This window comes from Budorcas taxicolor, chromosome 14 (assembly GCF_023091745.1).
Source record: "Budorcas taxicolor isolate Tak-1 chromosome 14, Takin1.1, whole genome shotgun sequence".
Lineage (NCBI taxonomy): Eukaryota > Metazoa > Chordata > Mammalia > Artiodactyla > Bovidae > Budorcas > Budorcas taxicolor.
In genome coordinates this window covers 79,067,966-79,092,974 of record NC_068923.1, presented here as the reverse complement: position 1 = coordinate 79,092,974, position 25,009 = coordinate 79,067,966, and the positions used below count along the sequence as shown (strand labels likewise).

General features: G+C 41.7%; 1 protein-coding gene across 1 annotated transcript in view; it reads right to left on the bottom strand.

Annotated features, from left to right (window-relative positions):
* Positions 1–25,009, bottom strand: part of NIPAL2 (NIPA like domain containing 2) — an 83,205-nt gene that overhangs the window by 1,077 nt on the left and 57,119 nt on the right. The window contains exons 6-10 of the mRNA XM_052651963.1: positions 18,297–18,393; positions 11,788–11,923; positions 9,768–9,856; positions 2,739–2,802; positions 1,517–1,611 (exon numbers count right to left, since the gene is read on the bottom strand). Of these exons, the coding sequence (XP_052507923.1) occupies positions 1,517–1,611; positions 2,739–2,802; positions 9,768–9,856; positions 11,788–11,923; positions 18,297–18,393 (481 nt within the window). The remainder of the gene's footprint in view (positions 1–1,516; positions 1,612–2,738; positions 2,803–9,767; positions 9,857–11,787; positions 11,924–18,296; positions 18,394–25,009) is intronic.

The window sequence follows — 25,009 nt, the reverse complement described above, 5'->3', positions numbered from 1 at the left end:
AAAAGTAAGTAAACTTCATTTCCTACCAAAGAACCCCTAACCTTAGAAGGCCTCTCTAAGGCACACCCTTGCCACACATGCCGATTCTTGCGCTGAGTGTTCTTAGCTGATAAGATGGTTCAAATGGGAAAGAGAACACAGAACTCATGGACCATATTTTCTCAGTCATAGGCACAAGGTTTTAATGGTTTTTTGCTTCAAAGGCTTGGTCCTAACTGCATGGTGGAGGAAGCTATGAGAACATAACTACTCCTCGTCTAGAAGCCTATAGGTCACCCCAAACCCCTAGCAAAGCCAGAGACTGTTGGGGGTGGTGAGCAAGGAAGGAAGTGAGGACACAGAAACCTGTTTCCTTTGTTCTGGACATCACTTCTTTTGGGTCTACATGAAACTGAAAGTGTTAGTCGCTCAGTTTTATCTGACTCTTTGCGACCCTGTGGACTGTAGCCCACCAGGCTTCTCTGTCCATGGGAGTCTCCAGGCAAGAATACTGGAGTGGATTGCTATGCCCTACTCCAGGGGACCTCCCCAACCCAGGGATTGAACCCAGGTCTCCTGCATTGCAGCTGGATTCTTTACCATCTGAGATACCAGGGAAGCCCAAGAATACTGGAGTAGGCAGCCTATCCCTTCTCCAGGGGATCTTCCCGACCCAGGAATCAAACCGGGGTCTCCTGCATTGCAGGTGGATTCTTTACCAGATGAGCTACCAGGGAACACTCCCCCCTCACACAGAGTAGGTAGCCTTTCTCATCTCCAGGGGATCTTCCCAACCCAGAGATCGAGCCTGGGTCTCCTGCATTGCAGGCAGATTCGTCACCACCCGAGACACCAGGGAAGCCCCAGGTCTGCATCACGGAAGTGGTATTCTCAGTGGGAGTGGACAGCTGGGATGACGATGCACGTTAAACCCCTCTGGATGAATGAGGGGAGGAACAGGGGAAGAAGCTCTTCATGTTCAGGTGACCAAGAAGAACGTCACTCTTGGGCCCAGTGCATGGGCCACTTCACGCTTCCCAAGGAATGATGTTCCTAAGCTTCTGGTCTTAGGTGTAGAATCCCCCTCAAAGGTTCTCCAAGCAACAAAGGTCTGTGCCTGCCATTCCCACTCCTTTCCCTACCCTTTTCCAATTTGAAAGTGAAAGTGAAAGCGAAGTCACTCAGTCGTGTCCGACTCTTTGTGACCCCGTGGACTGTAGCCTACCAGGCTTCTCTGTCCATGGGATTCTCTAGGCAAGAATACTGGAGTGGGTGACCATTTCCTTCTCCAGGAAATCTAAAACAGAAATTCTCACTACTACCCAAATCAAGAAAACAGGGTCAGTTCTTTTCTATCCCCAGTGTTTTGTGCAAAACTGATAATCAAATGATTATTAACATTTACAGTTAAACTATTACCTCTGCTTTCATCATTAAATGTACATTTTCTGAGGGTAAGAATTACATTTTATATTAATTTAACTCCAGAAATCATACCCAAAATTATCTATTATAAATGAAGGAATATACATCTTACCGGGAACATTTCCAAAATCAATATAAGACTGTGGCAGGTGATCCTTTTCTCTATTTCTTGTGACCAAAACCACACCAAGGAATGACAGAAAACACCTGTAAGAATAATGTTAATAAAGAACACAAGGTCACTGTATTAAATAACTGAACGCATGGGATTAAGTAACTGAACTCCACCTTCTACATGATGACATACATTCCACTGGTTTTGTTCTTTCTGTTTCTCATGGTAAGCTGCCTAGAAATTGTCTTAATTGCTGCAGCCAATAATATTTGTCCCCAGAACCAAGACCTGGGCTGCTTCCAGTAAGTCTCTGCCCCAGGTTTTTACCATCTGGAGGTTAATTCAGGCTCTAAACCCTTTGGGTAGACACTAAGTCTCATTTTCTATCCATGCATGCTCAGACCCATTACTGGCATGCAACACAAGCAAAAAAATAATTTATTCTTTAATTTTCTAAGAAATTTCGTTGTCCTTGGCCATAAGCATAGTCATAGCTTCCAGACCCCAGAAGTTTAGCTTCGCCCAAAAATCTCACAAAAATGAATTTTCAAGATAGATAGCTTTCTATGTTGAAAATAGTCTGGGCTCAAGTTTGCATAACAATGGTCATGCAGAATACCACATCAAGAAGCAACTAAGCATTCAGAGAGTTCCAGGTGGGAGCCAACGGAAAAATCAATACATCGGTGACATTTCTGTCAAGGTTCAACCCTCCGTCTGCCAGAACACCAGAAGTGATTGTCCAGCAAATTCCGAGGCCGAGTTAAAGCTGGGCACCTAGACCCAGGAGAGGGATGGCACCAATCTGATGTTAGTAGGTCTCAAGGCAGAGATCTGCCCCAGTCTTGGCCTTGCATCCTAGGTGATTCTAGAGGCATCTGTGGTTCCCAACTGAGATGTAACCTAAGGGTTCCTAAGGCTGGGATAGGTCTGATTGAGTATAAAAAGGTGGAGTAGCTACAAGGGCCTTTGATATACCTTGATTTTGGCTGGAACTGAAAATCTCCAGTGTTTCACATCCCTCACAGAGATATTTAAATCACAAAGACACTGAGCTCTGGGTAGGGTGTTAAGTTGAAAAATATGCTTCTTTTAAGAGCTCAGGAAACTGATGTTTCTTATATTATTTTCCAATTTTCCATGCCTCAGGTCCAATGCCAAAAGTCTCACATAAAAGTAATAGTATTTCACATACCTTACCTCTGAGACATTTACTCACCCAAAAAGATATATAAATATAGTGAGAAAAGCTGCACCAAGAAACTCCTGATAAAATATGATACCTACAATAGTGAAGATAAAATTAATTTTAGGGTAAGAATATTTACAATAGCTACATATTGATTTTCAAATTACTGTATTACTTTTTTCAAAGTAAATAGTTACCCTTAAAATGTACATCCAGTTGCTGTTTAGTTGCTAAGTCATGTCCTACTCTTTGCGACCCCATGGGCTGTAGCCCGCCAGGGTTCTCTGTCCACAGAATTCTCCCAGGCAAGAATACTGGAGTGGGTTGCCATTTCCTTCTCCAGGGGACTTTCCTCATCCAGGGATCAAACCCACATCTCCTGCCTTGGCAGGTGGGTTCTTTACTACTGAGCTACCAGAGAAGCCCTAAAAAGGCACATTCAGTAGCTTAGTTTAAAAAATATTTGCATGCGATACTAATGCTTTCAATGATCCCAAAGAACACAGATTTGTAGACTTTACATAATGTATGTATCATTATAATAAAATCAGCACAAGTAACATAGCTTTTGCCAACAGAAACTTTTTTGTCCAGTGCAAGATTTATACCACTGGAACGTGCAAGCAGAGCGACATTTCCCACCCCCAGTTGTTTAAGCCGGGGGTCAGCAAGCCTGGCCCGAGCGTCTGGGTGGACGCTGGGCCTTTCACATAGCACTTGCACTTCAGGCCAGCTGCTCCCCACGCTCTCGGCCTGGGCCTAACCCTGCAGTCTGCGGGTCTGGTCACAGGCTGATGTGTGCACTGGAGCATGCTAAGGTGCTGCCCGAGCTCCATTTCTCACTGCCAACCCCTCTCCCATCTCCCTCCGCTGGTCTTTCCTTTTGGGTGAAGGGCAATGTGCATCTGTCCTTTATTCCAGAGAGCCCTCCTTCTTTCCTTCTTAGTATCAATGATTCCCTTTTGGGAATCAAAGCCTTCACAGACTTTTTTTTTTTACTAAATAAGTTACCTTTTATGTTTGTTTTAAATTTTATGTATTTATTTATGGTTGCGTGTGGGCTTTCTCAGGTCGCGGTACACGGGCTTCTCACTGCGGTGGCTGCTCTTGTCGGTGAGCACAGGTGCTACAGCATGTGGGCTCAGCAGTTGTAGCACGTGGGCCTTGTTGCCCTGTGGAATCTTCCCAGACTAGGGATTGAACCTGTGTCCTCTGCATTCCCAGGTGGATTCTTAATCACAAGACCACCAGGGAAGTCCTAAATAAGTTACCTTGTAATTATCTACTACCTGGAATCACATCTGTGTGTGTGCGTGTGTGGTGTTAGCCTTGCTATCCTGTTGACAAGTATTTACTGAGAGTTGTGAGTGCCGGCTGCTGCTTAGGTGTTGCCGGTGCCAGAGACCAGTCTGAGGTCTGTTGCCTCACTTTCTGCGGGAACAAGCCATGTCCCATTCTGGTGAATATTTGTTGAGTGAATAATGTTGCTGAAGCATTTTTCCCTGTGATTACACACGTCCTTGGAGTCATTTGAATGTTTTCTTGTTATTCTAAGCTGGTGCCCCATAATATTCATTTCTCAAAGGACATTTTAAATTGCTTCAAACGCTTTTGCTTTTGCGATGTTAATAAACTTCTTTGCACACGTTTCTTCCTGGTATTTTAGGATTTTTTTTGTTGTTGTCATCGCTTAAAGAGGAATTTCTGTCTTCAAGAGTAAAAAGTTTCGTAAAATACACATAATACCCACAATAATAGTGGCTTCCCAGGTCATGCAGTGGTAAAGAATCCACCTGCCAATGCAGGAGGTAACAAAAGACACAGGTTCGATCCCTGGGTCAGGAAGATCCCTTGGAGAAGGAAATGGCTACCCACTCCAGTATTCTTCCCTGGAAAATTCCATGGACAGAGAAGCCTGGGAGGGTAGAGTCCATGGAGTCACAAAGAGTTGGACATGACTGAGCATGCAAGCGTGCATGCATACATAGCATAAAATTTACCATCCTAAACATTTTAAAGCATACAGTTCAGTTGTGTTAAGTATACAGTCATCACTCAGTATACAGAGAACTTGGTTGTAGGACTCCTCAGTGGATACTAAAATCTGTATCATTAGTGGATACTAATGCCCAAGTCCCTTATATAAAGTGGCATAATATTTACATGTAACTTATACACATTCTCCAACACCACAGTACAAAAGCATCCATTCTTCAGCACTCAGCTTTCTTCACAGTCCAACTCTCACATCCATACATGACCACTGGAAAAACCATAGCCTTGACTAGATGGACCTTTGTTGGCAAAAGAATGGCTCTGCTTTTGAATATGCTATCTAGGTTGGTCATAACTTTCCTTCCAAGGAGTAAGCGTCTTTTAATTTCATGTAATCACCACCTGCAGTGATTTTGGAGCTCAGAAAAATAAAGTCACCCACTGTTTCCCCATCTATTTGCCATGAAGTGATGGGACCAGATGCCATGATCTTCGTTTTCTGAACGTTGAGCTTTAAGTCAACGTTTTCACTCTCCTCTTTCACTTTCATCAAGAGGCTCTTTAGTTCTTCACTTTCTGCCATAAGGGTGGTGTCATCTGCATATCTGAGGTGATTGATATTTCTCCTGGCAATCTTGATTCCAGCTTGTGCTTCTTCCAGCCCAGCATTTCTCATGATGTACTCTGTATATAAGTTAAATAAGCAGGGTGACAATATACAGCCTTGATGTACTCCTTTTCCTATTTGGAACCAGTCTGTTGTTCCATGTCCAGTTCTAACTGTTGCTTCCTGACCTGCATACAGATTTCTCAGGAGGCAGGTCAGATGGTCTGGTATTCCCATCTCTTTCAGAATTTTCCACAGTTTATTGTGATCCACACAGTCAAAGGCTTTGGCATAGTCAAGAAAGCAGAAATAGATGTTTTTCTGGAACTCTCTTGCTTTTTTCCATGATCCAGCGGATGTTGGCAACTTGATCTCTGGTTCCTCTGCCTTTTCTAAAACCACCTTGAACACCTGGAATTTCACGGTTCACGTATTGCTGAAGCCTGGCTTGGAGAAATTTTGAGCATTACTTTACTAGCACGTGAGATGAGTGCAATTGTGCGGTAGTTTGAGCATTCTTTGGCATTGCCTTTCTTTGGGATTGGAATGAAAACTGACCTTTCCCAGTCCTGCGGCCACTGCTGAGTTTTCCAAATTTGCTGGCATATTGAGTGCAGCACTTTGACAATATCATCTTTCAGGATTTGAAATAGCTCAACTGGAATTCCATCACCTCCACTAGCTTTGTTTGTAGTGAAGCTTTCTAAGGCCTACTTGACTTCACATTCCAGGATGTCTGGCTCTAGGTGAGTGAGCACACCATCGTGATTATCTGGGTGGTGAAGATCTTTTTTGTACGGTTCTTCTGCGTATTTGTGCTACCTCTTCTTAATATCATCTGCTTCTGTTAGGTCCATACCATTTCTGTCCTTTATCGAGCCCATCTTTGCATGAAATGTTCCCCTGGTATTTCTAATTATCTTGAAGAGGTCTCTAGTCTTTCCCATTCTATTGTTTTCCTCTATTTCTTTGCATTGATCACTGAGGAAGGCTTTCTTATCTCTCCTTGCTATTCTTTGGAACTCTGCATTCAAATGGGTATATATTTCCTTTTCTCCTTTGCTTTTTGCTTCCCTTCTTTTCACAGCTATTTGTAAGGCCTCCTCAACAGCCATTTTGCTGTTTTGCATTTCTTTTTCTTGGGGATGGTCTTGATTCCTATCTCCTGTACAATGTCATGAACCTCCATCCATAGTTCATCAGGCACTCTGTCTGTCAGATCTAGTCCCTTAAATCTATTTCTCACTTCCACTGTGAAGAATTGATGCTTTTAAACTGTGGTGTTGGAGAAGATTCTTGAGAGTCCCTTGGACTGCAAGGAGATCCAACAAGTCCATCCTAAAGGAGATCAGTCCTGGGTGTTCATTGGTAGGACTGATTTTGAAGCTGAAACTCCAATACTTTGGCCACCTGATGAGAAGAGCTGACTCATTTGAAAAGACCCTGATGCTGGGAAAGATTGAGGGCAGGAGGAGAAGGGGATAACAGAGGATGAGATGGTTGGATGGCATCACCAACTCAATGAACATGGGTTTGGGTGAACTCCGGGAGCTGGTGATGGACAGGGAGGCCTGGTGTGCTGCAGTTCATGGGGTCACAAAGAGTCAGACATGACTGAGCGAATGAACTGAACTATACAGATTCTCCACAAATATTTTAAATCATCTCTAGATCACTTATAATACCTGATACAATATAAATGCTATGCAAATAGTTGCTATCACTTGGCAAATTAAATTTTTGCTTTCTGGAATATTCTGGAATTTGGGGGGGAGGGGATATAGTCTATCTACCATTGGTGGTATCCACAGATGCAGAAATGTGGATATAGAGGGCCAACTGTATTCACATTGGAGTGCAGCCAATTTTCAGAACTTTTTAATCTTGTAAAACAAACTCTATACTCATTAAACAGATCCCCATTTCCACCCTCCCTCAGCCCTTGGCAATCACCACTCCACTTTCCATTTCTGTAAGTTTGACTGCTCTGGACACCTCATATAAGTGGAATCATACAGCATTTGGCATTTCATGACTGGCTTGTTTCAGTTAGATAATGTCCTTCTTAAGGTTCACCTGCGTTGTGGCATGTATCAAAGTCCCTTCCTTTCTGATGGCCGAATAATATTCCTCTGTATGTATATACCACATTTTCTTTATCCATGCATTTGTCAATTTAGGTTGCTTCTGCCATCTGGCTACTGTGAATAATGCTGTTATGAACCTAGGTGTACAAATATCTGTTTGAGTCCCTGCTTTCAATTCTTTTGGACATACACCCAGCGGTAGACTTATTGGATCACATGGTAATTCCATATTTAATTTTTTGAGGGACTGCCACCGAGTCTCCCATAGTGGCTGCACCATGCTACGTTCCCACTAACAGTGTACAAGGGTTCCGATTTCTTCATGTGCTTGCCAACACTTGCTATTTTATGTTTTTGTTTTGTTTTTGCTAGTAGCCATCCTAATGGATGTGTGGTGATTTGTGGTTTCCATTTGAACTTCCCTAATGATTAGGGATGTTGAGCATTTTTCCATGTACTTGTCGGCCAGTTGGACATCTCTGAAGAAACGTCTCAAGTCCTTTGCCCATTTTTTAATTGGGTTGTTTTTTGTTTTTGAGTTGCAGGATCAAAGAGGAGAGACATTTTTAAGGCTCTTGACAAAAACTATGAAACTCAGTTCTAGGAAGGTGGTACCCTGGTACCCGACTCCACAAGAGTGCCTGCAACACTTTAGCCGTGCCAGCATTGCTTATTGTAATAAAAAGAGTAAAACAAAAGCTTTACTAATTTAGCAGACAAAATATGGCATCTCATTTTAATTTTAAGCTATACTTTTTGACAGGCACCCCACTCCAGTACTCTTGCCTGGAAAATCCCATGGACGGAGGAGCCTGGTAGGCTGCGGTCCATGGGGTCGCTACAAGTCAGATATGACTGAGCGACTTCACTTTCACTTTTCACTTTCATGCATTGGAGAAGGAAATGGCAACCCACTCCAGTGTTCTTGCCTAGAGAATCCCAGGGACGGGGGAGCCTGGTGGGCTGCCATCTACGGGGTCGCACAGAGTCGGACACGACTGAAGTGACTTAGCAGCAGCATACTTTTTGACGGAGGCAAAGAGGAGAAGTAAGTCAAGAAGCTTCACCTCCATTTCGTACTTTAGTAACATCAGATGAACTGTTATCACTCCTGGAAAGTTCCAGCTTCCTTGACTCATCGATTGTGTGAGTGTGTGCTAAGTACTCATTGGTGTGCTAAGTATTCAGATTCTGCCCTGTTGATCCTCTCACAAAACTTTCCTTTCAGGGGAACTATATGTTTTACACATCTTTAGCACAGTAATTTTAACTATTATGTTGTATGTCATGCTTCTAACTGTTTTTGGCCTTGCTTTTTTCCTTTATCAATAATTCTAGGGCACATAAATATACAGTCTTTTGTTACTTTCTTTTGTCAAAAATGCAAAAAAAAATTAGACGTCTTCAGACGTCTTATAACCTTTCTCTTTAAAAGTAAGGTTCAATTTTGGGAAATGAAAAGTTAATTAATTACATTAAAAATGTTCCCATTGGCAGGAACACTGTTTGCCATGAAATAAAAAGGACATATCCATTAGGCACAAATAATCCCTCATTACCTCCAAAATGCATAAATTTTGCATGGGGAAATGAAGTCCCAATACAACCAGGTAGAAAATACAGCCAATAAGCTTAAGAGCGAGGGCATACCAGTACCAAACTTAGGAGAGACATTCCTGAATCTACTGTATTTTTGTTTGGACCAAGTTTCGGACTTACGTTTTTGTAATAGTATTGTGTCTGACATATTTAGACATTTCTATGGACATTCTTGTCCACAGAAAGAAAAGAGGTGCAATAGTAGAAAACCAGAGGCCATAACTGCAAAGGCAGTAGCTCCTGCTCTCATCTGTCTGGCCTTCTGGGCAACACTGGATTCACTTTAGGACCCCACTCTGATTCAGGCGGTGAGGGCCAGGGAGAGAAGAGTCATGGAACTGGGGATGTCTGACCCAGAGACAGGACACAAGAGGACCTTTCCGCTGCTCTGATTATCAGACGGAAGGACAGAGAAAACTCCAGAAAGCAGGACTAAGATGAGCATCTTGAATTCACAGGGAGGCTAATTTCAGCCCTAATACAAGGTGATATTTCTAATGATTAGAGCTCTCCAAATAATTCAAGTGATTCACACTGGGACTGAGCTGCCTCCAGGGGGCAGAGAGCTCTGGGGAACATTCACGCAAGTAGGATAACCTCTCCTAGAGGATGCTGTGGAAGAAAGTCAGACACTGGGTGGTGGCTAGGAGGATTTGGGCTATTTATCCCCTCTAACCAAAGATTCTTTGATTTCCTTATTACTCTGAGCAAGACTTCATTTACCCTTGTTGTAGGGGTAGAGTCACCTAAGTGTAGAAGGCCCAAACTCACCTGCAATAATGGCACTGATGGTAAAGAAAATGTGGTTAACAGGCACCACCATCGCTGTGTTGTAGAGTTTTGTGGCTTGATTCAGGAGCCTAGAGCAGAAGACACGTACTGAAGCTCTGTCTTTACGAGATGCTCAACAATAAGTTAACAATAACAATGAGAAATGCATGTTCTTTAGCTGCGACTACAAAGAGAAAGGAAGTGCAGTGAAAGGGCATTTCCAATCAGCAGTCATAGCTTACATGCATCTGATGTATGAGATCAGATGTCAGGTTTTACGGTCTGTTTAAACCAACAACAGTAACAATGAAAAGCAATTAATCATCTTTGGAGGCCAGAGAAGTTTGAGTTGGAAGCGATTCAAGCTGCTGGACCGGTATCACACTGGGGCTGATTCATTAGGATAGACCCTAGAATCTGTTAAATATCATATCTGGGGAATGGTCTAGCTATCCCTTGACATGCCACGTGCCAAGAGAGAAGATGGAGAAGCAAAGGAATGTTTAAGGTTTCAAAAACAATGCTCAGCCCTCCAGCTGCAGAGCACATGTGGGAGCTTGGCTTCCCACTCTGGTTGCCAACAGGGTTCAGGTTCCCACAATGGCAAGCTGTGGCCTTGCCAGGGACTACACCTTTTCCAAAGCAGTGCACCAGACTGGTATCACCTGGACACTCAAAACAGCACTAATGCTTAGGTCGTATTCTAGAGCGATTGGGAGATAAAATTTGTGGGTAGAACCCAAGTGCTCCTTTGTGTGTGTGTGTGTGTGTATACATGCATGCAGGAATACACACGTATGCATGTATACAGGCATGTAAGTATATACATACATGTACAAACAAACCTCCTGGGTAATATAATTGTAATGGGCAGAGGGCTGAGAACCACAGTTGCACAGTCCTATTGCGGTCACAGAGTTCTAGTGTGAAGGTTGTGGGGACTGAAACAAAGGAGACAGGAATGTAGTTTACCTTCAATTGTATCTGGCTTTTAAATTCATGAAGAAAGAGTTTCAAGCTAAGGATGCTAATCACTCAATTCTGAAAGCTATTATAACAGTACTGATTAATTCAGAAGAAGGGAGATGAAGCAAAATAGCAAGACGCAAGTAATAGAAACACGCTTGATCTTATAAACAAACGAAAGAAACAGTTTGTTTATGACATACAAAACAGTGACAGGACATTGGATTTCTCCAGTAACACACTCCTTGTAACAGGGTCCATAGTCAACCCGTAACAATTAGACTTGACTTCCAGCACTTTAAGGCAGGAACCACTCTCTACGAGGTTTGGGCTCTGATTTCCCGGCTGGTGCGCTTGCATAGCACTTCAGAGTAAACAAAAAACTTAGGGGGCAGACTCACGATAATCAAGCAGCTGAAGGCAAAATCACAATGTGAAATGGATGGGAAGTAATTGGAGCCGATGGAGGTGAGGGAAGAGCAGAGCAGAAATTAGGAATTTTCCATGTTGCCACTGTGAGGCCCCAAGAGAAACATAAAACAATCATTCTGCAATCCCATGGGTGCAAAGAAAATTCTGGCGAAAGATGCAAAGTTTTGGAGAAAGGATTTCCCTCCCAGCCAAATGTCTGGTTTTGTCCATCTCTGGGCAATTAATGAGAATGAACTAAGAGATGAAGGTGAAGGGTTCATGCATTTTCCATATTTAGAATGAAATCCTCAATGTGGACCTGCCCCTTTGATTTATTGCTAATGACAACCTGTGTATGATGGATATTAATTACAAGCAGAAGAGCATCAGGAAAGTATCAAAGTGCACTTAGCTGGATTAGGGCCACACTTTAGAACTCACAAAATGTGGAGGCAATGCTTCGCAAAAACTTATTGGATGTGAAGTATAAAGCCAGGCATATTGGCTGAGGATAAGCTTAGACCCCTCACCCTTAGAAATCAGTTGCAGCTAATTTTAATTATCATCTGAAGCCAATACGAATTACTGCTCAGAGAAGCACAGGAATGTTGAAAGATCAGTGAGTGTGCAGGAGCTAACTTACTTGACTTGGAAAACACAAGATGCGATCATGATGATACACATGATATAGAAGATGGGATAAGTTAGTTGCATTTTATCCGTCACAGAAAAAGTGATCATGCCTGAGACGGCTTTTACGGAAATAACAGTCACCGAGGCTGAAAGAGAAAACACAAAACACAAATAAAATTCATAATTGAGAGAGAACTGCAAATAAATATCTTAAATTTATATGGTCGAGTAGTAAATACTCCTGGTATGCTTTAAGAATGAAGACTGCTGTGAGAGGTGTAGGGAGGAATGAGACGCAGGCCAAGCAGTAGCCTTGTTGCTCAAGCTCTGCTGGGCTTTCGATTTCCTTAAATCAACGTGCTTCTTATCTTTGGAGCAAGATGCTTATTTTCCAGCTCTCACTGTTGAAAGGATGCTGCGGAGGTTATAATTACTAGTAGACAGAAAGGAGAAAAACAATGAAGGGAGGAGATAAGAAAAGGCAGACTGCCCATGTGACGTTAATGGGAAAATAACCACGAAACTATACTGAAAAGACTGCAAGCCAAATAGATGAGAAGACTGGAAGGTGAAAAGCAACTCACTCAGTGACTTTATTAAGAGCTGCACTGAAGTCTACATGTGAGCCCTTTTATTAAACCTTCTCTTAATTTTTTAACTGGGAGATAATTGCTTTACAATGTTGCATTGTATTCTACTGTACAACCATGCTTGTTGAGCCCTTTTGTTAGTAAAGGCTTGGAAGTTTCACTAAAAATATTCTTTGACAGACAAGACACACAGTACAGCACAGAGCTGAGTATTCATTTCTCAGAGTCAACCAGAAGTCTAAGATTTACATAAGCAATGTCCATTTATTTTCCACGTTGAAGAGAAACCTATCTCTATGAGACCATAGGTTCCAAATATCAATCAAGAAAAAGTGACTTGATGAGGTTCTGTCAATATGATAGCAAGGAAGCATTTTCTGGAAACATAGTTTTTCTGCAGGAAGAAGAAAGTGTTCTCTTTTTGTCTTTAGTTCAGTTCAGTCGCTCAGTCGTGTCCGACTCTTTGCAACCCCATGAATCGCAGCACGCCAGGCCTCCCTGTCCATTACCATCTCCCGGAGTTCACTCACACTCACGTCCATCGAGTTGGTGATGCCATCCAGCCATCTCATCCTCTGTCGTCCCCTTCTCCTCCTGCCCTCAATCCCTCCCAGCATCAGAGTCTTTTCCAATGAGTCAACTCTTCACATGAGGGGGCCAAAGTACTGGAGTTTCAGCTTTGGCATCAGTCCTTCCAATGAACACCCAGGACTGATCTCCTTTAGGATGGACTGGTTGGATGTCCTTGCAGTCCAAGGGACTCTCAAGAGTCTTCTCCAACACCACAGTTCAAAAGCATCAATTCTTCTATGCTCAGCTTTCTTCACAGTCCAACTCTCATATCAATACATGACCACTGGAAAAACCATAGCCTTGACTAGACAGACCTTTGTTGGCAAAGTAATGTCTCTGCTTTTTAATATGCTATCTAGGTTGGTTATAACTTTCCTTTCAAGGAGTAAGTGTCTTTTAATTTCCTGGCTGCAGTCACCATCTGCAGTGATTTTGGAGCCCCCCAAAATAAAGTCTGACACTGTTTCCACTGTTTCCTCATCTATTTCCCATGAAGTGATGGGACCAGATGTCATGATCTTCGTTTTCTGAATGTTGAGCTTTAAGACAACTTTTTCACTCTCCTCTTTCACTTTCATCAAGAGGCTTTTTAGTTCCTCTTCACTTTCTGCCATAAGGGTGGTGTCATCTGCATATCTGAGGTTATTGGTATTTCTCCCGGCTTTTGTCTTAGGTCCCTTGAAATTACTGTTGCATATAATTCTACAATTTAGCTGAAACCCACAGAAAGTTGAAAAATAATTTTTACCTGATATCAAATATCTATAAGTCAAAGGCAATGTGATGAAGAAATACTACCTTTGATTTACTTGGTCATAATATATCTGAGCTTTATTCCTTTTAGCTCTTGAAAAGTATATGTGTGTATGTGTGTGTGTGTGTGTGTGTGTGTGTGTGTGTGTGTGTGACAGTGTGAGTGTCTGTGTGTACAGTGTTTAAAATAACAGGTGGTGGCCAACTAGAAAACGCCTAATTTTCAAAAAACTAAAACTATACTTTGACTTGAAGGGTACCAGGGCATACTTCCAAATCAGGCATTTTCTCTCTGTTAAAAGTCATAATTAACAGAAGAGACCAGGTGATAAATTCTAAAAATAAACCCTCTGTCTAAACAAAGAGGCCCTTACAGCTGGGCCTGTCTTCACCTTAAACATCTTCGACCCAATCATTTTACATATTTTCTATAGATTATGAAAATAGTCATACTTTAGCTAATCCAGAAATTTACAATATCAATAGATATGTATGCCACTTGATGGTTTCAGTTTATAAGGTTAGCTCTTGAGGGACCTAGATTTTCTCTTAAACACTTGGCTTGAAACTAGAGCATGATGCAGTGAGGGGCTTGTGGTCCGAAGAGCCAGGTTTCCCAAACAGATCATTAACCGAGAAAGAGTTGAACACACTGTTCCTTCCTCTCAGAACCTCAGAATTGTAAAGGCCACCTAATTCAGTCACCATCTGATGTTAAATTATACTTAAATACAAAACAAAACTAGAATTCTTTAGCAAAACCAACTATCAGTTATTAGAGTTAATCATTATATTTTCAAAGCATGCACCATCGGCCCCTGATTAATCACTGTTTATTGTAATTCTCCAAGTTATTTCTAGGCTGGTGTTGAGTTCTAAATGAGAGAGGGTAGTGGCTGGGGAGCATGGTTAATGAGGATGGGTGGGAATACCGAATTGTAGTGCAATAGCATTCTAATGCTGTAGATATAAAAATAGAAAGTACTTACATATGCCCAGGAAAAAAAAAATGAAGAAACTACATCAAGATACTATCAGTGAGTATCTCTAGGCACTAGGATTATGAATAAACTTTAAACTCATTTTTTCAAACTATAAAGGTATACATGCTCATTCAAAAAAAAAAAAAAAGGAAAATACAGAGAAGTCTAGAAAGAAAAATAAAAATCACCTGCCATCTCAACAGTCATCCTCAGATATTTTTAACATTTGAGACTTGTAGTTATTTTTCTATTGCTAAGCACAAATATATTATAACATGTGAACCATACAATATATATTACTTAGGAACCTGTTTTCCATTGCCATTAAGTATTTTCTGTGCCAGTAAGTATTCTTCTAACACATGATTTTTATTGGCTGGAGAGTATGCCTTTGTACAAATGTATACTATATTTTGGTAATTCCATGTTCTTGGATATTTAGATTGTATCCATTTTTTTGGTATTATAAATGAAGCTGTGATGAATATCCTTGAATACAAATCTTTGTATATCATTCTTCCAGTAGCTGTAGGAAAACACTTAAAGGGCAACAATTACTGTTCTTCTGAAATCTATTGGCAAACTATCTTCTACAGGGGAACAGACACGCTTCCATCATGTCATGCTGCAGTGCTCAACTACATGGATTTTTATGTTTTACATGAAAACATTTTATATTTTCTTGGTATCTTTCTCTGGTTTCTTAATTCTCAACAATAGATGTGTGTTACTTTCATCATTATAACAGTACCATTTTTTGCCCAACATTACACTGAGCCACGTTTGAAAGTCAGCCTTCTCAGTTTATGCCTAGTTTTCCACCAGAACTGATTCTTGGGCTTATTTACCTGTCCATTGTTTTCCATTTCGTTAACATTTGCCTTTACCTTTATTAATCGATCTTTTCTGCTGGCCTCAGCTTTGTTTCGGGGCTTTCTCTCTGACTTCTTCCTAATTTATTTAGTGAACTCCTGGCTGCGCTGGCGCTTCGTTGCTGTTCTCAGGCTTTCTCCAGTCGTGGCCAGCGGAGGCTGTTTCATAGCTGCATCATATTGCAGTGGCTTCTCTTGTTGCAGGGCCTGGGCTCTAGGCACACGGCTTCAGTAGTTGAGCACGTGAGCTCAGCAGTTGTGACTTGATGGCTCTAGCGTGGGCTTAATGGTTGTGGTTCACGGGTTTAGTTGCCCCACGACATGTGGGATCTTTCCCGACCAGGGATTGAACCAGCACCCCCTGCTTTGCAAGGAGAATGCCAAACCACTGGGTCACCAGGGAAGCCCTCCCCTGATTTCTTGAGTTGAGTGCTTAACTGACTTACATTTAAAGCCATGAATTTCCTTCTGAATACAGCATTAGTCATAAACTATAGGTTTAATATTGTTTTCACAATAATTTAAGAAATAAATGTAATGAAATTGAGGTTTCTGCTTCAGCCCAGCTGCAGTTTAAGTGTAGTGTTTAACATTCCCAGGTGGTATGGCTTTACTGGTTTCTATTTTTGTTATTATTTTCGGCTTTTCTTTCACTGTGATCTGAAAATGTGGTCTGTACTATTTCAACTTCCTGGAATTTATCAAAAATTTCTTTGTGGCCAATTATAAGATCAGCTTTTGTAAATGTTACACAGGCCCTTGAAAGAAGGTGTATTCTCTGCTTTCTGGATTTACAGTTCAACAACAGAACTGCCAGATCAAAATTAAGCATTCAGTTTCTCTAATTTTACATATTTTTCTGTCTGCTTATTTCCATGAGCTAAGAGCAATATTCTACTTATATTTCTGTTAATGTACTTTCTGAAATAGCTGCTGCCCAGTCTACTGAAGGCCTCAGTCCCCTAGGGCCTCCCCTTCTAAGTTCCAGTTCTACCCTGATTGGGCTTCCCAGGCAGCTCAGAGGGTTAAGAATCCTCCTGCAATTTAGGAGACGTGGATTTGATCTCTGGGTCAGGAAGATCCCCAAGAGGAGGACATGGCAGCCTACTCCAGTGTTCTTGCCTGGAGAATCCCGTGGACAGAGGAGCCTGGCGGGCTGCAGTCCACAGGGTCGCAAACAGCCAGACGCAACTGAGTACACTTGAACCAAGAGGGGGTGCCTCCAGGATCCTCCACTGCACTTAGCCCTTCTGCCTTGATTTTAACTTACATGGTAATCTCACAACCTTCTGCTTTCTTTTACTTCCAATCTGAGTTATCTTGCTTTAGATGAAATTATATATGAAGTCAAAATATTTCACAACCAGCAAGGGCCAATCAGGATGCTATTTCAATAACCCTTATGGAGCTGAACCAGAGCAAATAGGCTGAATCCAATTTTAGAATCTTTTTCAAAATCAATAGGGGAATTTTTCTGAAGTCCAATTTGGAAATCTTTCTTTTTCACTTGGTAAACTTAGCCCATTTATCTTTATGATCAAAGCTGATATGTACGGTCTTAATTCTGTTACTTCATTTTTTTCAAGAAAATTTAAAATTCCCTTTATTTTCAATATTTTCTGGGTAATGCACATCTTCTCAGTTTGCTTTTGTTCGCCCTGTCTGGTAATTTGGAAGAAAACAAAGTTTCTTTTCTGTTCTTTTGATCAACTGCATACTTGAATGTGTTCTAGAGTAAATTTGTTTCTATAAGTAACTGCCACAAATGCCAATCTTCCAATTCAAAGTCAGGGCAGACAACACAGGATAGATGGGTCATCTTACTGGCAAAGAAGAGGCAAGGGAGGATTATAAATAAAACCTTTAAAAAGGGAATTTCCCAAATGATTAGTGAGATTTCCTAGTGTTGATATATATATATATATGAGAGAGAGAGACAGAGAGAGACGGGGGAGTGGGGAAGGAAAATAGGTTTTAAAATATAGAGAGGGCTTATGTAGGCATCAGTTTTCAAATCTTATAAGGTATATCTGGAAAAAAGGGAATGGGTAGGTAAATGAGTGAGAGAAATGTTGTATTTAAGAAAATCACTGACGTGCCTGGTGGTCCAGTGGTTAAGAATCTGCCTTCCGATGCAAGGGACATGGGTTCGATTCCCTGGTTGGGGAATAAGATCCCACACACCGTGGGGCAGCTAAGCCCGTGTGCCTCAACCGCTGAGCTTGCAGGCATCAGCTAGACAACCCACGTGTTCTGAGCCTGCATACCACAATGAAAAATCCCGCATGCCTCAACTAGAGGCATGATGCAGCCAAAAATAAATAACAACAAAAAAAGAAAATCACACTGCTCACATTTGTGTTTCATATTAGCCATGTTTTAAAATTTTCTTAAAAAATGTAAACAGGATAGGCTTTGATAGCTCAATTCTGATATAAAGGTTTCAATTGGGTAGATTCAGTTGTTTCTTTAATTACTTACTGCAAAATAACTCCTCAAATTGTCAGAGAGCAGGGAGAATTATCAAGAAGTAAAATTCCTTTAATATATTAAAAAAATAAACACATATCCATTGTAGCAATGGACATACAAAGTATAATTGGCGTAACTGAGAGTTTCTTTCTATAGATCAGAACTGAAAAGTAGAAACAATGAGAAAAAACAGAATGCTCAAATATTTCTCCTCTAAACTCCTTTATGACTTAGCGTGGCTAGATTAGAGAATTAGAAAATAAAACACATCCTTACCTAGGAGTGCCACCAGGGTCAGCAGAATCACAATGTGTCTCATTCCTTTTCTTTTATGGAAATACAGGAGAATGCAGAAAACTAATATTTCTAAAATCTAGAAAGGGAAATAGGAAGAGTAAAGTTTAAATTATTCTACACAAAGTCTTCAGAATGCCACACTTTTTGATTTTGCGATGAGTATCATATGAGGGTTGAGGGTGACCAGAGTTCCCAAGGACAATTCTAAATATATGAGAACAACATAAGGAGCCTCAGCCACCCAGACTCAAGAGTTCTACCACCACCTACAGGGCAATGACACTCAGCTGTAGATCTCCAGTTCTCCCTGCAGCTCCAGTCTCATTTACCCAGGTGTCAACCAGACATTCCCACGGGCATGTTCAACAGCCATATCATATGAATATGGGCAACACTTAACTCTTTGTGAGGGGGAGGGGCTGTACCATGGGGCATGTAGGATCTTAGTTCCCTGACCAGGGATGGAACCCGTATACCGTGCAGTAGAAGTGTGGAGTCTTAACCACTGGACTGCCAGAGAAGTCCCAACACTTAACTCTTTTTTTCCCCCTCTCCATCAGCAAGGTTGAATTGTTATGGCTCATTCCAGTGATAACAAAAATAAAGAATCAATGGTACAACATTTAGAAGACTATTTTTTGTATGTGTGGTTCTGGAAACAAGTTTTTTTTTTCTTTTTAAATATATTTAATTATTTGGCTGTGTGGGGTCTTAGCGGCAGCATGCTGGATCTTTCATTGCAGCAAGTGGGGTCTAGATCCCTGACCAGGGACTGAACTCCATCCCCTGCACTAAGCGCAGAGTCTCAGCCACTGGACCACTAGGGAAGCCCCTGGAAACACAGTTTGACTCTTATTATAAAAATAATATACCACTATCTGTAATACTTTACTTATGCCCAAGGGGTAGCTGACAGTATGGAAACCAGGACTTTTTCTTCACTGGTTTGGCCAACACTTAATTCATGATTGCCTAGCTTCTCTGCCTGTTCCTCCTGAGCCTCCACCCTCTTAGGAGGTGCCCTGTTGCACAAGCTGAAAAGTCCTCTCTTTCCCTCCCTCCCCCGACCCTTTCTGACTATTGCAACAGCTTCTACTTTGTCTTTGACTTGATTCCTGTCTCTTAATCATCCAGCCATTGAACAACAAGAGGAGTCACTTAAAAATGCAATTTGGATAATGAACTATTTCATTCATAGAAACTCATTACTTGTCTGATATACATATTAGGTATTTACAGTACTATGACAAGTACCACTATGCCCTCTACCCAACCTGAGAACTAGAACCCATCAATCTCTGTGAAGTCTTCCCTTCACAGTGGCTCTCCCCTTCTTCTGTGACCTCCCCAGGAAGCACTACATTGAATTCTGTGTTTACCATTCATTTTCTTTAATTACATTTCTATGTATTCTCAAATGATACCATTTATTTTTGCACATTTGTTGTTTATACAAGTGGAGTCATATACTTGCCTTCACTCATTTGCTTTTTTTCACTGTGTATTATAAGATTCATCCAGGATGACACATATAGTAAAAATATAAATTAGACCTAGTCATTCCTTGCTTAAGACTCCTGGGTCCTCATCATCGTGCATGGCTGGCTCATGGATGGTCCACCTGCAGTAGCTACAATGGCTTCCCCACTGCCCCACTTCGGTTCTCTGTGGTTCTCACGCTGCTCCTGCCTTTGGGCCTTTGCACTGACAGTTTGCCCTGCCTGGAATGAGCTTTCCCTGAGCTTTTGTTTGCACAATGACTCCTAGTCACTCAGACCCTTGGAGAGGTCTTCCTAGATCACTCTGTTCTAACAGAGGCACCTAGTCATCCTGTCACAACCTCAACTTCAGGTGGCAACTGTAGAGTGTCTTAACCATGACCTGTCCTCATGTTTACATTTCTTGTCTGTCCCCACCAGCACATCAGCTCTGTAGGAACAGGAACCTTTACTGCCTCCAGTGTCTGGCACTCAGTTGGTCACTCAATAAGTATTTTTAGAATTAGTGAGTCAATTACATATCAAATTTATTATCAACAGTTTGCCAAAAAGCAGACCTTGGAAGAAAAGTTATGACCAACCTGGATAGCATATTCAAAAGCAGAGACATTACTTTGCCGACTAAGGTCCATCTAGTCAAGGCTATGGTTTTTCCAGTGGTCATGTATGGATGTGAGAGTTGGACTGTGAAGAAGGCTGAGCACCAAAGAATTGATGCTTTTGAACTGTGGTGTTGGAGGAGCCTCTTGAGAGTTCCTTGGACTGCAAGGAGATTCAACCAGTCCATTCTGAAGGAGATCAGCCCTGGGATTTCTTTGGAAGGAATGATGCTAAAGCTGAAACTCCAGTACTTTGGCTACCTCATGTGAAGAGTTGACTCATTGGAAAAGACTCTGATGCTGGGAAGGATTGGGAGCAGGAGGAGAAGGGGATGACAGAGGATGAGATGGCTGGATGGCATCACTGACTTGATGGACGTGAATCTGAGTGAACTCTGGGAGTTGGTGATGGACAGGGAGGCCTGGCATGCTGCAATTCATGGGGTCGCAAAGAGTTGGACACGACTGAGCGACTGAACTGAACTGAACTGAATGTCTAATAAACTGAGTATTCAATAAGTATTAATTGACTGAATGTTTAAAATTTTCCTTCCTTTAAGAAAATGAGTGTACTTTTGAACCCTCAATTTTATTTTTTAGTTTTTTTTTTCTTTTTTGAGGTCCTTAAGATAAACCAAAAGTTGTCTGAGAAGACCTTACAAACACCTGAGAAAAGAAGAGAAGTGAAAGGCAAAGAAGAAATGGAAAGATATACCCTACTGAATGCAGAGTTCCAGAGAGTAGCAAGGAGAGAGAAGAAAGACTTCTTAAGTGAACAATGCAAAGAAATAGAGGAAAACAACAGAATGGGAAGGACTAGAAATCGCTTCAAGAAAATTAGAGATACCAAGGGAACAATGCAAGGATGGCACAATAAAAGACAGAAATGGCAAAGACTTAACAGAAGCAGAAGAGATTAAGAGGGGGCAAGAATACACAGAACTATACAAAAAAGATTTTAATGAACCAGATAGTCATGATGGTGTGGTCACTCACCTAGAGCATCCTGGAGCATGAAGTCAAGTGGGCCTTAGGAAGTATTACTAGGAACAAAGCTAGTGGAGGTGATGGAATTCCAGCTGAACTATTCCTTAAAGATGATGCTGTTAAAGTGGTGCACTCAATATGTCAGGAAATTTGGAAAACTCAGCAGTGGCCACAGGACTAGAAAAGGTCAGTTTTCATTCTAATCCCGAAGAAGGCCAATGCCAAAGAACATTCAAGCTACCGTACAATTACACTCATGTCACATGCTAGAAAGGCAATGGTCAAAATCCTTCAAGCTAAGTTTCAGCAATAAGTGAATCAAGAACTTCCAGATGTACAAGCTGGATTTAGAAAAGGCAGAGGAACCAGAAATTAAATTGCCATCATCCATTGGGTCATAAAGAAAGCAAGGGAATTCTAGAAAAACATCTACCTTCACTGACTATGTGTGGATCACAGCAAACTGTGGAAAATTTTTAAAGAGATGGGACTACCAGACCACCTTACCTGTCTTCTTAGAGACCTGTATGTACATCAAGAAGTAACAGAACCAGACATGGAACAATGGACTGGTTCAAAATTGGGAAAGAAGTTCATCAAGGCTGTATATTGTCATCCTGCTTATTTAACTTATATGCAGAGTACATCATGTGAAATGCCAGGCTGGGTGAAGCACAAGTTGGAATCAAGACTGCCAGGAGAAATATCAACAACCTCAGATATGCAGATGATACCACTCTAATGGGAGAAACTGAAGAGGAGCTAAATAGCCTCTTGAGGAGGTTGAAAGAAGAGAGTGAAAAAACTGGCTTAAAACTCAACATTCAAAAAGCTAAGATCATGGCATCCTGTCCCATCACTTCATGGCAAATAGACGGGGAAAAAGTGGAAACAGTGACAGACGTTTATCTTCTTTGGCTCCAAAATCACTGTGAATGGTGACCGCCCCTTGGAAGGAAAGCTATGACAAAACTAGACAGCATATTAAAGAGCAGAGACATCACTTTGCCGACAAGGGTGCTTACAGTCAAAGCTATGGTTTTTCCAGTAGTCATGTACAGGTATGACAGTCGGATCATAAAGGTGGCTGAGTACTGAAGAATTGATGCTTTTGAGCTGTGGTGTTGGAGAGGACTCTTGGGATTCCCTTGGACAACAAGGAGATCAAATCAGTCAATCCTAAAGGAAATAAATCCAGAATATTCATTGGAAGGATTGATGTTGAAGCGCCAATAGTTGGCCACCTGATGCGAAGAGCTGACTCATTGAAAAGACCGTGAGGCTGGGAAAGATTGAGAGCAGGAGGAGAAGGGGGTGACAGAGAATGAGATGGTTGGATGGCATCACTGACACAATTTGAGCAAACTCAGGGAGATAGTGAAGGGCAGGGAAACCTGGAGTGCTGCAGTCCATGAGGTCACGAAGAGTCAGATGTGACTTAGCGACTGATCAACCACAAGATATCTGAAGCAAAGCTCTTTTCTTCCCCCCAAAGAGACAGCATCTCTGGACTGAAATTTAATATGAATGTTTACATTGGACACGTAAAAATACTGGCACTAGTTTTTTTTTTTTTCTTAAAAATGATGAGAGTTGGGGACTTCACTACTTTCAGGATTTCATTTTACTCATGGAGCCTTTTCTAAATAAACACAAATATCTCCTGTTCCAACTCAAGGTTTCACCCATTGCTTTGTTTCTCCCTTTAATCCTCTGTGGGCACGGAAAGCAGCAGGACCATATCTTTCTCACTTAAAACCTTTTCATCTAATACGGAAGAATAACTCATCCCTTAGTCTCGTCTTTTCCTGGCAAATGAAACCAATTATTTTAACTTTTTCTTATAGGACTTATTTGCCAGACCTTTAATTTAATCAGGTTGTGCTACAGAATCTTTCCAATTCCTATCTTTTCACCTTCCCGAGAGCTGCCATCAAAACCAAAGCCATCCCTCTCAGCTTGGTCTCCCCTCAACCAGAGGAGTCCATTTCTCACGTGACACAGTTACAGACAGCTCCCAGCAGCCTTTGGGATCATGGCATTTGTGGCTGGGAGGAAGGAAGCCATTCCTGCACCAAGGCATAGAGCATGTTAGCTTAACCTGTTAGCATGCCAATTATTTTGGGGGGAGGGGGGATGGTGGTAGCTATCAGTCTAAAAAATCATATGTGACTTTTTTTTGCAAACTTCATCTCTATGATTTCAGATCAATAAAATATGAGTTTCTGTTATTCACAGAATGACTGTTATTTGCCCTTGGGTTCTGTCCTGTGGCAAGAGATCACAGAGCTCCCCGGGGTAAGATATCCAAGCCGCGTGAGTTAATGTTAATTTTTTTCCTAGTAACATTTTCCCACCTCTCTGAACAAAAATTCAGTATTAAAGAAGCTGTGACTTCTGCAGGTTGCTGCAACCCAGAAGAAGCAGCTTTGCTCACTGCTGTCTCAGAGGCCAGAAGTAATACCAGCGCAGGGTGCACGCTCTGCACATGCTTCACTTGTACTAATTCATTTAATTCTCACAACCATCTCAGGAGGTGGGTGCTATTATTATCCTCATTTTACAGATAAGGAAACCAAGGCTCAGAGGGGTTTCCGCTGGTAAGCAGGATAATGCCCCACCCCACCTCAAGATGTCCACGGTCTATTCTCTGGAACTTGTGTGCATGTTTCGTTAGACAGCAACGGGGCTTCCCAGACATGATTAAGGCTATGGATCTTGAGATGCAGAGATTATCCTGGATTGTCCAAGTGGGCCCAGTGTAGTCACAAGGGTCCTTAAAAGCAGAGAACCTTCCCAGCTGTGGTCAGAGAGAGATGTAACATGAGAAAGACCCAAGTCAAGGAATGCTGGCTGCCTCTAGAAGTTGGAAAAGGCAAGGAAACAGATTCTTCCCCAGGGGCACTAGCAAGGAATACAGCTCTGCCAATATCTTGATTTTAGTCCATGAGACCCATGTTGAATCTCTGACTTTCAAAACTGTTGAGAAAATAAAATCGCATTGTTTTAAGCCACTAAGTGTGTGACAGTCGGTTATAGGAAAAATAGGAAACGAATTCAGGTTTGGGTACTTGAAGTCTTTCCAGAGGAAAAAAATCTTCGGGATGAGTTTTCTTAATTGATTCTGGGTTTTCTGGATTCATTCTCTAATTGAATTTAAAGGCACTCCTCACCCTGTTTTCGGCAGAGGATGAGGTGGTTAGCTAACATCACCAACTCAATGGACATGAATTTGAGCAAACTCTGGGAGGATAGTGAAAGACAGAGGACTCTGGTGTGCTGCAATCCATGGGGTCACAAAGAGTCAGACACAACTTAATGACTCAACAACAACAATAACAATCACTTCGTTTTAAGTGGCAAAAAGAGCACTGGCAGTCCGTGGGATGGTGTGACAAGAGAGAGACACAAAATTTCACCACTGGAAACCCCACTCCCAGTACCAAATTCCGAGCCTGCACTTATCTCCTCTTCTCTTGTCAAGTTCTACTCTGAAAGTGTAGCTTTTGATATAGTGTCCTTGTCCAAAAGCAATGGGCTCTGCAAAGATTCTCTCTAAAGCCAAGTCTGGACAAAGATCTGATGCTTGGAGGTCAGCCTGTATCGA